Below are 14,838 nucleotides of genomic sequence, written 5' to 3' on the forward strand. Positions count from 1 at the left end.
GGCGGGTAAAGCTGGGTGCATATTCGTTTGGACCGAGAGTATCCATCAGCCGCCTTAAATCAGACCCACTTAAGGTGACGCCCGCTCTGAGTTTAAAAAGAGACAATACGGCGAAAGAGACAATCGATCTCATTACACCTCCAGGTTTCAAAACAGCAACTTTACGGATTTACTGGAAAAACTAAAAAACAAAAAGCTGGCAGGTGTTCTGATCCTACATCTCGCCTGTTAACCACTAACTTTACTTCCTAACCTACAGAGCAGTTCAGCCCCTACGACAAACACCCCACATCTTTTTGCCTTTAAATTAAAGTTTTAATGAGCACAACTGCTCCCCTTATACGAGGTGTTCCACACCTCAGTGAGATCAATATGACTGCCTCACAGGTGATTGAAGCTTTTTGTTACCAGAACAATTCATGACACGAAACATTAAAAAGCGATCAAACCACATCTGTGTGTTCCTCATGCCGCTTATCAGCGTAAAATAGCTTTTTAATACCTGTACACTGATCAGTTCTAGTTTGTCTTTTAGCACACAGACATGACAAGCTGAGACTGTAACATGTAACATTTTAAATTCATATCACGTCCCTCCCAGTCGGGTTGTGCCCATCTTGGGCCTTCCAATGACAAACGCCCTCTCATTTGAACTGGAGGTGGAGCGGATGTAGCAATGACAGAGAAGCTCTCGGATTCCCCTGGTTCCAAGGTTCCTGTGCAGCACCAACCATGTTCAGCCAGACTTTTTGTTGATCAATGTCTGACTTCACATGTGCCATGAAACAAAGAAATACGAGGAGAAAAAAAAGGGGCTCATACCGAACAAAGGGTCAATACTACTGTTCCTGGATTTGTGCAGCGGCTTCCATGTTTTTGATACTTTAACAGAGCTGTGCATGCAGAGCCGTTCAGGAAGCTGAATAATTTATCTGTGTCCGAATCTAAAAATAATCAGTCAATAGCAACGACAGCAAATAGAGTTTTAACAAGCCTATTTAAAGCAGACTTTCATCTGGTTCATTTGGTGACTCAGCGAGCAAAAAATCACAAGGGTAAACCAGAAAAGAAAGGACGTATGTAATTCAAGCTGTCTGATACGTTCATAGTTAGTGCATACACTGATCAGCCATAACTGCATTTCCCCCCCAATATCATAACTAGGACGTCACCTCATGACTTTCCAAATAGAAAGGTCTTTAATGAACATCTGCAGCTCATCCAGAACGCTGCTGCTGGAGTTTTAACCCGGACTAAGAGATCTGAACACATCACACCAGCTTTAAAATCTTTACTCTGGCTTCCAGTCAGTCACAGAATAGATTTTAAAAGCCTGCTGATGGTTTACAAATCCCAGAACGGTTTAGGCCCAAAATACATCTGTGATATGTTCAGAGAATATAAACCCAGCAGAGCTCTTAGATCCAAGGACTCAGGCCAGCTGGTCCAGTCCAGAGTCCAGACTAAACATGGAGAAGCAGCATTTAGCTGTTATGCTGCAAACAAGTGGAACAAACTGCCAGTGGAGATTAAACTTTCACCAAATGGAGACATTTTTAAATCCAGGTTAAAAACATTTCTGTTCTCATGTGTCTATGCATGAAATCTGCACGCTAGCTTTAAACTTATCTATACTGTAGCTTGTTTTTAAATTCATTTAAATTATTTTATTTGTTTCCCTTTATATTCTTTTATGTATTTTAATGCTTCTTCCACTCCCTGCTGCAATGCTTTTATTTTATGTAAAGCACTTTGAATTGTTTGTACATGAAATGTGCTATATAAATAAATTTGATTTGATTTGATTTGATTTGATTTTGATAATGCACAGCGTGTCTTGATGCTGCTGAGCCTGATTCAGCAGATCTGTTGAACACTAAGATTTCTTACTTTTGCACGAGCCACACTCATATTAAAGAAACGGCAGTATTTACCTGCTTTCACCTAAAAGCTGGGACGAAAGATACTGCATGATTACACGGCTTTACAAAAATACAGCACATTCATCAAAAATTCAAACTCTGCTGGAGGGGAATTACATCTCAGATGACTGTGCTGAATTCACTTTATTTAGAGTGCGGTACATGAAAGAATGAAGAGTGCTATTCACACCATGACCGAAACAGTGAACACTGCTGCGATGATATCTATGCAACATCAAGTGAAGAAGTGCCTCTGGGCACGATTGGACACGCACAAACACACACACACATAAACACATAGAAAAGCAGGACTTGTCAGTCTGACGTGCCCCGAGGCCGCAGCACACACCACAGTCCTACTGAAATGTGGCGTGTTTAATCTGATTAGTGCACGATTGATTTGACCTGAGAGACTCGCTGCGACTCATGCAGGGGTTCGATTCCAGCGGCACTCTGTGGACCAGCGATCACCTGACGCAAACACGTGCCTCCACCTCAGTCCATTACCCACCGCAGCGTAAACTCATATGCTCATCCATAATTGAGATCCAGAGTTATTTAATCATAGGGAATATTACAGTGGCCAGCTTGTTTTGTAAACCAACACGAGGAGCAGAGCTTCAGTATGAAATACTGGCTGCTCCATCAACTGGAGAGGCCACCTGCTCAGATGCAGCTGTGTATGAATGCATATTCTGTTTACTGTGATATGGATGATCTGATTTTAACTCCACACTTATCATGGCCAAAAGCAGTGACGATAGATCGTGATACATATTTTAATTTTAATTTTTAATCAATAATGTTTTGGTCTAACCAGCAGACCAAATAATTTTTATTAAATGTTTATCATCCCACAACAATGGTATTTCATTCTTTTAATATCACAATTATCGTCCAAACTATCACATCATAACAGTCCTATTTTTTCCTTCCTCCCTAAAGGCCCCATGTGTGCGGGCGTAGCGGTGTGGGACAACAGCCTTTTGGGGTCAGTTCTGGGGTCCCTCGTGTTCTCTCAAAGTCTTCTGGGTACTCCAGCTTCATCTTGATCATTACTGTTCCAGATAAGCGACATTTCTTAATTACATTACAAGCTGACGAACAGCTATTCTCTAACAGACTTCTCCTGTTAGTGGCGATAAATTCTTTTCATTTCTAAGATTACTAAGATCTAAGATAATTACTTGCTTAGAGGAGGCTGCCACTTGCTGGGACGAGTTTTGTGAACCAAACACAGCAGCGACAATCGACGTCTTTCTCTAGGTGCTGATGCAATGGCTAAGTGTAACTGATGCACAGCAGCTTGCACATCGCAGGGCTGCTGACACACCGGGTCTAATGAATAGCAGTTTTTTTTCAACAGGAAATGTTACAGCGGTGTCGCAATGAAAAAAAAAAACGAAACCTTGCAGCCTGCGTGCCTTTCATCTGGCATGAATGTTTGTTTTCAAATGTAACTCCAGACTTTTGTTGAGGGAATTCACGACTGTGCAAAAAAAAAAAAAAAAGCCCTTCCCACTCTGAGTCTGTTGCTCTGACGAGTGGAACGCAATGTTAAAGAACACACAGGAGACTCTGCTTGGGTTGTTTACCTCTTTTTTTTTTGCAATAACTTGACATGCTCTTCCACTGAGGAGGAGTCATGACTCCACTTTTTGTGGCAGTCAGGTGGAGGCACTGAACTGCGTTGACTGGGGCAGACAGAGCTCACAGCTGAGCCTACAGTCTGAGACACTGTTGCACACAAATCCAAGCCAAGAACCAGCTACTGGAACTCACCGTGAGCTGAAGTGAAAGGTCTGCACAAAGACTAAATGAGCCTTCCACCTGACTGCGTTAGTACAGAGGTAGCATCGTGCTGCCAAATGCTAACAGTAGCTAAATCCTGATTGCTAGCTCTGACCAAGCAGTTCCACCCTGAAAAACCAACACGGTTGGCATCTTAGGTTTGTTACATTCTTTGTGAACGCTTGGCTGTTCGTCTTTATGTCTGTGCTGCACTGCAGCCACAACCATGGTGCTGGCGGCCCGCAGACATTTAAAACACAACGACGTGGTTAAAACAGAAAGGTTATGAGGGCTGAAATCCCTCGGGGGTGTCCAAAACGTTTTGCATGGTTCTCCTACACCTTTTTCAAACAAATCGGCGGAACAAATTTATCCAACAATTTGACTTAAAGGTTCATGAGAACGCTGCATCTTTTTTTGGGGGTTCACATTCTACCCACGTTCACAGTAACACACATTTTAAATGTCTGACCATGTGTGGCGCCCCCTCCTCCTCCTGCATGAGAATTAGAGGGCAGAGCAAACATACTGGAAATGATAGGTGAAAACATGCTCGAGCTGAAACAAAGCACATGTAGGCAGACACACGCAAGCGGTTTTAAGTTAAATTTCAGGTGGCACCGTATCGCAGCAGTGCATTTAGAAATGTTATTCTTTCAGCAGTGAAACTGGGACACTTCTGGGGGGGTGGGTTTGATGTTCTTTTTTAAAGGGTGGAAAGAGAAAACTCATACTTCTTTAAGACATGCACAGTATCCACTCAGAAAAATCAGAGTTTTAAAAGACTGTACTGTAAAGCTCTTAAAGAGTGAGATGGTTCCTACCTTCAGTAGTAGGTGATACTTCAGCACCCTCTGCATGGGAACCACCAGCAGGTCCTGCAGCTTGAACTTCCCTTCTTGCACCTTCAGAGTACATTCCTGCGGAACACAAGCAGCAGAATATGAGCTGTAACTTTTCCACTAACAAGCGTTTATTTGTTGTTTAATAATTCATGGCTGCTTTTCTGCTGTTGCTTCCACATATTTACAAGGCGCGCCAAAACAACAACAAGGCCAGTTTTTCTTTTTTTTTTTACTGATAGGGCCCAAAGGCTCTGGCTGTGCCAGAATTTGTGACACGATTATTCTGCATGCTGACAGAGAAATTCCTCCGAGCTGAACTGAGCACATTTCTACAAACTCTGCGTTATGGAAGAAGAAAGAGTCTCTTGTGTCATCCAGTGAGGTACTTCTCGCAGTGGTTGGAGTCCCACTCTACAAACAAGGTGGCTTTTTTTGGGTGTTTTTTTCCTTATAAAGAGTCCGTGAAAAGCCGATTTACCCCGTTACAAAGCTCTGCTATTTTGAGAAGAGAGCATCTGAGCAACTAAGCAACGCTGTGATCATCTCATTATGTTGTCAATAGCACCCAAGGCCATTTGGTTGCACTTGCTAACTGCTGATGTTCCTCCATGCCGCTGTTACATCAGAATTCTGCGATGAGTTCAGCTTCCTCTAAAGCTCGCTGGTTACAGAGCGGTGTGGAAGGAGGAAGCTCTTCACATAGATTCCCATTTAAAAAACATATTGCCCATATTCAAAGTTAACTACAGCTGCTACAATAGAAACATCTAATGTTAAGGTTAAGTTTTTTGCAATTTTTCCCCTTACTGTACAGTAAGAATTGTGTTGGGACTAATGGGGATAATAACAGAAAAAATATGCAAATACACCAGTTTACTACGAGTTTGAATATTTCTGATATACATTGTGAAGAAGTATGTCATAAAAATGAAATAAAGCCTTGTTTACATGACAGGCAAGACAAAGAAATGTATTGATTTCACCACAGAGAAGGAATTGGTCAGATTAGCATAAGTCGTGTAGCCGTGATATAATGTGCTCTGATATCATGCTCAAACAGTGCCGAGAGATTACAAGGTAGCTTTGAGCTTAACATGAGCAGCGAGCACCATTCAACAGATCAAACAAATCTCGACTTTAAGTCTAAAGATTGTTTAAGATGGATATCAGCAAATTTGCACTGTGTTTACACAAGTTTATGTTCACATACAGTCACAGAAAACTGTGGCTTTGAGTGCCTTTAAACCTGAAAAAAGCACAAATGAGGAAAAAAAGTCTAACTTGCACAGATGTGCTTTCAATCACAGGAGGGACCTTACCTCTACTTTAATCTTGACGTCTTCTCGTGTTGCTATTAGCTCATCCAGTGTCTTCTGAGCGTTCTCCATGTGGCTGCAGTACTGACCATAGATCAATAACCTGAAGAGGAGCAGAAGCCAAACATTAACCCGACAAACTGTCACCGCTCATTCTCCCACAGAAACTCAAGGGGAAGGGACACATTTAAGACCGTAAATTGGGGTAATGTTTCATCCTTCTGTCAGTTCTGTTCACATTAAATATCATACAAGGATCTTTAAGTTTACTGTACATGTAGGTGATTACAGTCTGGTGACCTCACTTCCCATTATTAAGCTTTCTTTGAGACATTTTTCCCATCACTGGATGAATAAAATCCCAACATACTCCGCAGCCGAGGCTGTGATTGATATTTGTGCTTGTTGTCTGACAAAGTGGGCTCATAAAACATGTCCAAGCTTGGCGTACCACACGCTTAACCCAAAATTAGGCTTAATAAGAACTAATAAGGCCCCCCTGACTGTCTGAATTGTTAAAGATATACAATCTCTCTTTTTTTTTTCCCCAATACAGATCCTGGGCAAAAAAAAGAAGCGTCCACAATTAGCTGTGAACTGCTTAGTGGTTTGAAGCCTTTAGGCAACATTAATTCCAAGATTAATAACACAATTTGAGGGGTCAAAGTGAGAGTCATTCCGCACCACAGGGGGCAGATAAAGGATCGTGTGAATAAAAGTATGGTCATTAAGAATGTGCAGCAGCCCCAGCCCCCAGGCAATATTTGTTGAGGTGGCATCTTCCTGCCAATAAGTTGTAATCACAGAGTGCTAATGAAAGACAGTGCTTCGTATCAGTTGCTTTGCAGAGGTCCTCTTATCAGTATGGGAGGGGAAAAAAAGTCTCTTAATTTCAAGCAGAGACGATATGAGAGCTGTGTTCATTAGATATTGTATTGGGACGCCGGCACAGATCTTTGGGTTCAGCTGGGAGGGAGTTCAAAGTCATCTTGCCCGGGGGATGCCACTGCACGTGGCACGCATTCCTCTCACTCACTCATCGAGTCAAAGTAGGGCATTGGCACGGCTGGTATAGTGCTACCCTCCCCCTTCACAGAGTTGGCACATCTCTTAATCTGAGTCTTGAGTTGGTGGGGAGAGCTGGCACGCTGAAGTCTAATCAAGCTCCTGATAGATCTGTAAGGCAGGCAAGAGCAGCACTGCCAAGCGACGAGGCGGAGGAAGTTGGTGGACCACAGGTTTTCACGTGCACAATAAGAGCGTAGACATTTCTGGATTATCGCCTAAACTAAAACTGAAGATAAACTGCCTCCTGTTGGCTCATTAAATCAGTTTTAAAAATATCAAACTGCTTCGAACATGCTGCTCCAGAAACAGCAGAAACAAACTAAAGAATCTCTAAACTGACACAGGAGCACATCTTTAAATGAGCTGCTCTACTCTGGAAATGTCCCAAAAATATCAAAAGCCGTGCAACTCCGACTGAGCTGCCAGAGGTGGAACCAAAATGTCCCCCTAAAGAGTTGCCTTTCTGTCAGATCTGTTCATCAGATGACCATCCTGAGATCTGCTGATGATCACCAGAGCTTCACCGTAACCCAAACAGATGTTTGAGCCTCCTCCCCCCCCCCGAAGCGAGGCTCCTGCTTTGCTTAAGCCCTGGGCTAACAAGGCCCTGATTAAGACTTGATCCACACTCAGAGAGACAGCTCCCCCAGCTCCCGCTCCGCTAAGACGACAAAGTGATTGAGATTAATGGCCGTCTTGATCGATTATAAGACAGCAGACGGGCCGTGCAGTGCAGAGAAGACGTAGCGGCACATACCAAAGACGCAAATCATACAGTATAATGAGTTATCAGGACACAATGTGGCATGAAGGTCTTCTTTTGAGAAGCTGCTCCAAGACACGAACGATAAGGGCTCCGAATTTGATTGTGAAAGTTGAAACTGTTGAGATGGACGACACACACACACAAACACACGAAAAAAAAAAAAAACAACCTTGGAAAGGATGTGCTGAATGAGAGTGAAGCAAACAATGTCACACAGTGTTTTGAAGGCATTTAGTGTGTGATGGCTACATCTTATGGAGCTGATTTACACGGTCAGTTAGTTTCTTAAAACAGTCCCACCCCCACAGGGACAGAATTACCTTGCACTTAAAAAACAGTGACAGGACGCTGATGAATGAAAAGGATTCGACCCATCCTCACAGCTTTGGTTTTTAACCACATTTAATTAGTTTTTTTGTTTTGTTTCTTTGTTTTTGCTGCAGCACCAGGCAGCTCTTTGCAAGCTCGAATAAAACACTTTGTATGCGACTAATTAATATGAAGCCAAAGAGACTATAACATCAGGTGCTGGTGGAGACCAAGCCTGAATTTGAAAATGCATTCATCAGGTGGAGATGCACACAAACTCAAATGAAAGCATATTTAGCTACATCCTGGCTGGGTGTCCTAATAGACACCTGGTAGGGGTAAAACACTGCATATAAATGGAAAATCTAAGTATTTAGAGCAGGAAATGCTCTTCAAAACAGGGGGCTGATCCAGTTTCCCCACCGAGTCAGCGATGATTACTGCATTAATAAGCACACGCCTCCCTTACATTTAACTATGGGCAAATGGCAATGGGAGCTAAGCGCGCATCCCTTTCTTCTGCATTCTGATATGGTTTCTTCCCAGTTTTACAACATACCTCGTTTTTGAGTCTTTTTTTTTTCATGGAGCTGAGAAAATAAACTTTTATTTTTATTTCTTATAGTGAGCCAGAAATCAGGGACCGAATATAAGCAAACTTAGAAGCTGATGAGAGGGGATTTAATGAACATTCAGGGAGACAACAAAGACAAAACTTTCCTCACGTGGCCAATTTGGCAAGTGTTCACAAGTGCCATTAGATATCATTGAGCTTTCCATCTGGCAAAGTTAGTCTGTAGGACCACAAAGAAAAAAGAGAAGCAAAGCAGCTTTATCTAAGCAGCAGAGATGTTTGAGAGCATTTCCCTTCGGGTTGGAGAGTAAAAGTTTCTATCCTTCTCAGAGCTGCTGATATTGCCCTTATGTGCTGGCCTCTTCCATAATGAGGATGCTGCCTTGCGTATCATTTCACTGAAAATGCAATTCTGGGCAACTGAGCTCTGGGTGTCCACCCCAACCATGTTGGAGCCCAGCAGGCTGACTCAGGCGACGCAGGAAATCTCCAAGCAAACCAGAAGTGACAGGCCGTGGAGCCAGCTAATATTCTCTGACACACGGCATTGGGACCTCCTCACCTCCACTCAAAGTATCCCGCACACAGCAAATGGAGGAGAACAAAGAGCAAAGACCCTTTCTAAAGTGGCCCACAGCGCGACTATGATTAGGCACCGCCTGGATATCTGGGAGCCAGATTACTCCGGAAATGAGTTGAGAAATGTTGCAAATGACTATATCAACAAGAGGGCACTTAGATGCCCATTTAGTTTATGGAGCTGCCTCTGAGTGCACTTTTCCATCCGGTCTGGGTCCGTCTGTTTAAGAATCGAGAAGATAAACCGGTGACATTTTCAGCATGGCTTTCAGTTCAATGTCAAATACAAAAAAAAAGGGCTTTTCATCCACTGCGGCGACGTGAGAAGAACGGATACAAGCACATTGTTGTAAAGGTCACTGGGACTTACAAGCACAGATACCCAAATTAATTATGCCGAGCCGGGTCCTCAGGAAAAGTGCAGATGCCTGAGGAGAGCTTTGCTGTGTGAGTCCAAATCCCCTGGTTACAGTTGTTTATCACCACAGAGAGACAAGACGCTGCGGCGGCTCATAATGAGGAAGCTATACGTGTCAATCACACACAGGCAGTGAAAGCCTGCGATGCAGAGAATCTGCAAATCTAATGAATCATTGGCTTTAAATAACCCTGCCTCGCATTCGGGAGAATGTCACCAAAAGGTAAATAGCAACAATGAGCTGTGTGTCATCAGCAAATTTGTTTATGAATGGAGGTGTAAATGTTAAGCTGTTTGCACACGTGAACCAAAGTCTGGAAATTTTTCTGCGCATTTTCCACAGGAAGTGCACGTGAGAAGCGCAGCGCTGGCTCATGTTCTCATGCAGAGTCTTCCCAGCCAACCTCCCAGTCCTCTGCAGTGACCTTTGGTTATCTGGATCTCATCTGGGGCTGCGTGCAAGAGAGGATTTTTCAACCACTGCTCAATGAGATTTGGGAGTCAGATGAGCTTAACAAGGAAGGAGATACAATTTGTAGTGCGTGTGCCAGCCTCTGTGTATTAGTTGGAACGTAGTCTCTTATGTCACTCCAGCTTTGTGTGACACGGCCCTCTAGGCTTCCGGAAGAGGCCTGCAATGAGCTTATTACCTATGCAAACTTACATTGCCTAAAGGAACCCCGACTGTTTCAGGGTGGAAGTGTCAGGAAAAGAGGGGCGGGCTATCAGGATCACTGTGCAAAGAAAAATGATGTGTACTTATGTAATGCCAGGGATGGTACACACACACACAAGCAGTGAAGTGTGTGACTCACTATTCCGGTATAAGCTGCATTATTCGAGGAGACTGGGGTTTGGAATCATGACCGAACTCAGCACCTATCATCACCATCATTACCATTACCTAAGAAGCAGTCGCACTTAGCACAGCAGGGAGGCAAATCACTGCTCCCGCCAGAGATGCAAATGATCCGCATGTCGCTCTGCAGCTGGGCAAAACCGAGAGCATTTGAGAGAAATCTTTTCCCCCCTTCTCCGTGTTCTCCGAACTCCACTCTGCTCCTTCCTTTCTGTTCATAATGTCTTTTTTTAAAATTATTATCAAACACGTAAAACATCTCGACATTTTGTTTCCAATTAATTGTGCTGGTTTCAAGAATCTTTCTACCGCAAGTTGACGAAAGGAGGCGAGTGGAAGCTCTGGAGCTTTTATGTTTTCTGCACTTTAAGAGGATTTCTGTTTCCTTCATTTAGACAGTAACAGTGAAGTTAGACAGAAAATTGGAGATAAAGCAGAAGAGGGAAACGCAAGGAAAAGGCCCTACTGGGTGGGATCCAAACTCAAAATACAACACTTGTGGAATGCACCCAAACAACTCTGCTATTAGATCCCATCTTTGTTAATTCCTTTCACAAAATAAGATCTAATATTACAGACAAAACATGCTGTGTAGAGAGGGAGTTATTTTAATTAACAATGAACAACAAATGAAAATTATATCGTGCAAAAACGTATGTGGTGGAGAAAAAGGAGAGACAAAGGGAACAAGACAAGATAATGCAGTCTTGAGCGTATGTACTTTGTTGGTTTTGGTTGAATGGAGAACAATCGGCTGTGTGCTCTCTTTTATTTTAATCGACTTATTCTTTGAGAGCTAATCCCATCAATCCTGATCTGCTGGTACTCAACTCCATGTGGCCTCTTGTAGTCTAAAGGGGGCACAAAAATGTCTCTGCCTTCAAATCCTAACTGGATTTTAGGGCTTTTGGTCAACAAATGCAGGGTACTTACCTTTCCTTAAAGTCAATGAAGATCTTCCCGAGGCCACTTCCTCCACTGACCATGCTCAGGTCGATGGCTCGCAGGAGGGCAAAGTGGACTCTGATAACGTCCTGAGTAAACGTCACAAGAAATATTAGAGCGAGTAACAACATTCAGGGAACATTCAGTTAACAAAGTGTCTTTCACCATCATCCTTCTAATTTCTCTTTGGGAATCACCAGCTATGAAGTGAAATATAAAGAAAAGAGGGACATGAGACCTTTGCACATTACTTTACTAAAGTTATGTCCCTCTGAGAGGCATGAGAAGATGTGGAATCATCAGTTTTCTGTCGGAGCTGAGCCATGACACCAAAATTTCTCCACAGATAACCACCATTAATTATGCAAGCCGTTACAACAAGTGTGTACAGTGTGTAATATGTCACTCATTCAGTTATCCATACACACAGTGAATTCTTCAGTGGGTGTGTGAGGCACATCGAGCCACGGTTAATAAACACAATCTTCTCTGCTTGACCGGTTACTCACCTCAAGGTTGACAAAAATAGCCTCCATTTCTTGTGGAGTCAAGACTTGCTTTAACGGGATCATGTAATTCTTGGGGGGAAGAAAGAAGCAAATTTGGTGACTTGTTGAAGAAGAAAAACAATCATTTTCCTGGCCTACACGATACGAGAAAGACTAAGAGTCCACGATTTCCACGATAAAAAAACGTTTGCATAAAATGACATAATGCTCCGTTTAAGCTTTTGGCAGAAAGCAGTGACAGGCGGCACTGTGAAGGGAAGGGAACGTGCATCAGGTCACAGGCTTCAACACTTGGTGTGCCATAACTACACACAGCTGCTGTGTTAGTTGCACTTGACGGGGGGAAAAAAAACAACAACAAAAAAAACATGCCCGTTTATTTCTCTAACGCCGCTTTAAGGCTGTCACATTTCATCATCATCATCATAACAAATAGATCAACTAAGAAGCAAGAAAAAGATGGCAGGCTTTATCAACCCCAACTCAATTAAGCTTTACGAGTCTTCTGATCATAAGAGGCACATTCATTCTCATTTACTCCCGCGTTCATTCGATGTGGGAATCACAGGACGCACATTTGGTTTAATGAAATTAGCAAAGCGGATGATTTGTGGCGCTCCATCAGACGGCAGATGAACTCTGCCAACACTGAAATTGATGTGTTAGCAGCACTCATCTTTGTTTGTGCATTTGTTTTTCTATTACAAGAAAGCTGGTTGGTATGCATGCATCTGCACGTCGGTGTGTGCGTGAGACTGCCGGCGTTGAGCATGAGCTGTAATCACACTACTTTTCTCAACAATACAGAAAAGTAACGATAACTGTAAAGTCTGCCATACGCTCTGAGGTGGGGGTGGATTATACTGCAGAAGAGCTTCTAACTTTAAGAAAATAAATTTAGTAAATTCTTCAGAAAATGCGATATCATATGCACAGTTTTCCATCTGATGACCTTAACGTGCGCGTAAGGCTTCAGGGATCAGGGCCTCCCATGGGAGCTCAAGCCAATGACAACCGTATCGATCAGCTCCTGTGACATTTGTACTCCCAAATGAACCTGCCGATACTTGACATTTCCATGGCACAGTCAAAAGACTTGAGACAAGGACAACGATGAGGTGGCAAAAGGTAACTCAACATTATATGCTTCTGCATGGATAATAATGCACACTCCCTGTCAAAGGTAAGCATCACCATCTGAGTACTCAGAGCTGATGGGGGTGCGTTTTCAGCCTGGGACTTCTGGGTCAAAGACCCGCCAACTCTTTTGATGCAGAAGATATTTCACAAATCTAACAACTGTGTAACTCTATGGCGTAGTTTCTTCTACGCCTGTGTGTTCTTCACAGGCAGCTCATGCTCTACAGTTTTTAAGATCTGGTTTGTGTTCAGACTGTCCACAGAGTATTTAATCTTTGTTCGATAGGAGATGCAGTATGTGATAGGAGTGGCCAGCTGATGCATTTTGAACAATGCTTGAAAACAACGGTGCTTTATAACAATGTGCTGAATATTCACAGTTATGCGTTTTTAGTTTAGAATATATTGTAACTGACACCTCTCTCCATAACACTGATATACAACTTTGTGGCACAAGCTATGTATACCCGTAACCATTTTTTTTTACAGCCAAATTAAATTAAATTTCAAATAGCACCTAAAATGGCCGACTCCTCACATAGTTGACATATGGACACAAGGACACAGTCCTTTCTCAACTGTTTTTTAAATTCTGTGAATGGTGATTTCATATTTTGATTGGTAAAATGTAACATAATAAAAGAATGTATTTCTTTACTTGGAGTAGCAAGGTCTGTGCTCCTTTGTCCTCTTGAAAAATAAAAAAATCTCACAGCAAAATCTCACATTTTGCTGCGTCAGCCCCTAACATCTATGGCCTTTTAACCCTCAACTTCAGCATCTTTTATCAGCAATTGTCATACTTTTCTAAACATTTTTTTAAATGTTCATGTCAGGAGATGAATTAGAAATAAAATCATTCAGAAGCTCACCTTCTCAATGTCCTCTAAAGTCTTGTAGTACTTGGCTTCAGTCTCCTGGATCTCAACTAGGCAGCAGTTCCTCTTGTCCTCCTCCGTCATACCCATTTTCTACAGTGAGAATTTAGAAAACAAATATTCAAATGAAATTACCTCTTTATAAAACAGGAGGTAACTGTCTAACTATTTAGGGAGTAACACTGCCAGGGTTAGGGTTAGTAGTTAACCATACCCTGGTATTTTACTTCTCAAACTAAGTTCATTGCAGTTCAATGTCATCTAAATTGTTTGACACATTTCAAACAGTATGACCATCTTTTAGCACACTTGGTTTGGTAGTGCAATCCATCAAAGCCGTCAAGTTACATTATGAGCATGAGATGACGCAGTACAGCCTTCCAATGTAATCACCTCCTGTCAATTTACTCTTAAACTGCTTTCAAATGCAACCTTAATATCATCCTGTCATACCGACTTGTTGACTGTGACAGATTACACGAGTCAAGCAGGTTTCAGCATTCAGCTGCAATTTGTTTGATGACATTACCTCACTGGTTATTATCGATGGGTTTTTTTCTATGCAGTCTTGGTAACATTGGATTAGAGTGCTGATTTTTATACTGTTAGGAAATTAATAGAATATTGACTTTAAAGAGAATGAGAGGCATGTAAGTAAGTGTTCGAGTGTGACTATTTGTGGAGGGTAGCTGCTTCAACAAGGCATGTGTATTTACAGTATATGTCAGAAAATCTAAGGTTGATAAGTCAGAATCATGTGACAGGCAAATTGAGAGGTGATGTAGAAGATGCAGAAACTTCTACTTAAAGCATTTCCGATTTCAAACTAGGTCTCCATGTTGGAAGGTGTATATTATGTATTCACAGTGCAGTGGTTTTAGACTCTTTAGACTAGCAGAATTAGGTTGGAAAAAATTGT

General features: G+C 42.3%; 1 protein-coding gene across 14 annotated transcripts in view; it reads right to left on the reverse strand.

Moving 5' to 3' along the window:
* Nucleotides 1–14,838, reverse strand: part of vav2 (vav 2 guanine nucleotide exchange factor) — a 187,182-nt gene that overhangs the window by 15,288 nt on the left and 157,056 nt on the right. For all 14 annotated transcript variants that reach the window (XM_075455542.1, XM_075455553.1, XM_075455548.1 and 11 more), the window contains 5 exons: nucleotides 13,914–14,012; nucleotides 11,902–11,970; nucleotides 11,381–11,481; nucleotides 5,878–5,977; nucleotides 4,538–4,633 (listed from right to left, as the gene is read on the reverse strand). In XM_075455542.1, the coding sequence (XP_075311657.1) occupies nucleotides 4,538–4,633; nucleotides 5,878–5,977; nucleotides 11,381–11,481; nucleotides 11,902–11,970; nucleotides 13,914–14,012 (465 nt within the window). The remainder of the gene's footprint in view (nucleotides 1–4,537; nucleotides 4,634–5,877; nucleotides 5,978–11,380; nucleotides 11,482–11,901; nucleotides 11,971–13,913; nucleotides 14,013–14,838) is intronic.

The sequence above is a fragment of the Odontesthes bonariensis genome, chromosome 22, assembly GCF_027942865.1.
Source record: "Odontesthes bonariensis isolate fOdoBon6 chromosome 22, fOdoBon6.hap1, whole genome shotgun sequence".
In the NCBI taxonomy this organism is placed as follows: Eukaryota; Metazoa; Chordata; class Actinopteri; order Atheriniformes; family Atherinopsidae; genus Odontesthes; species Odontesthes bonariensis.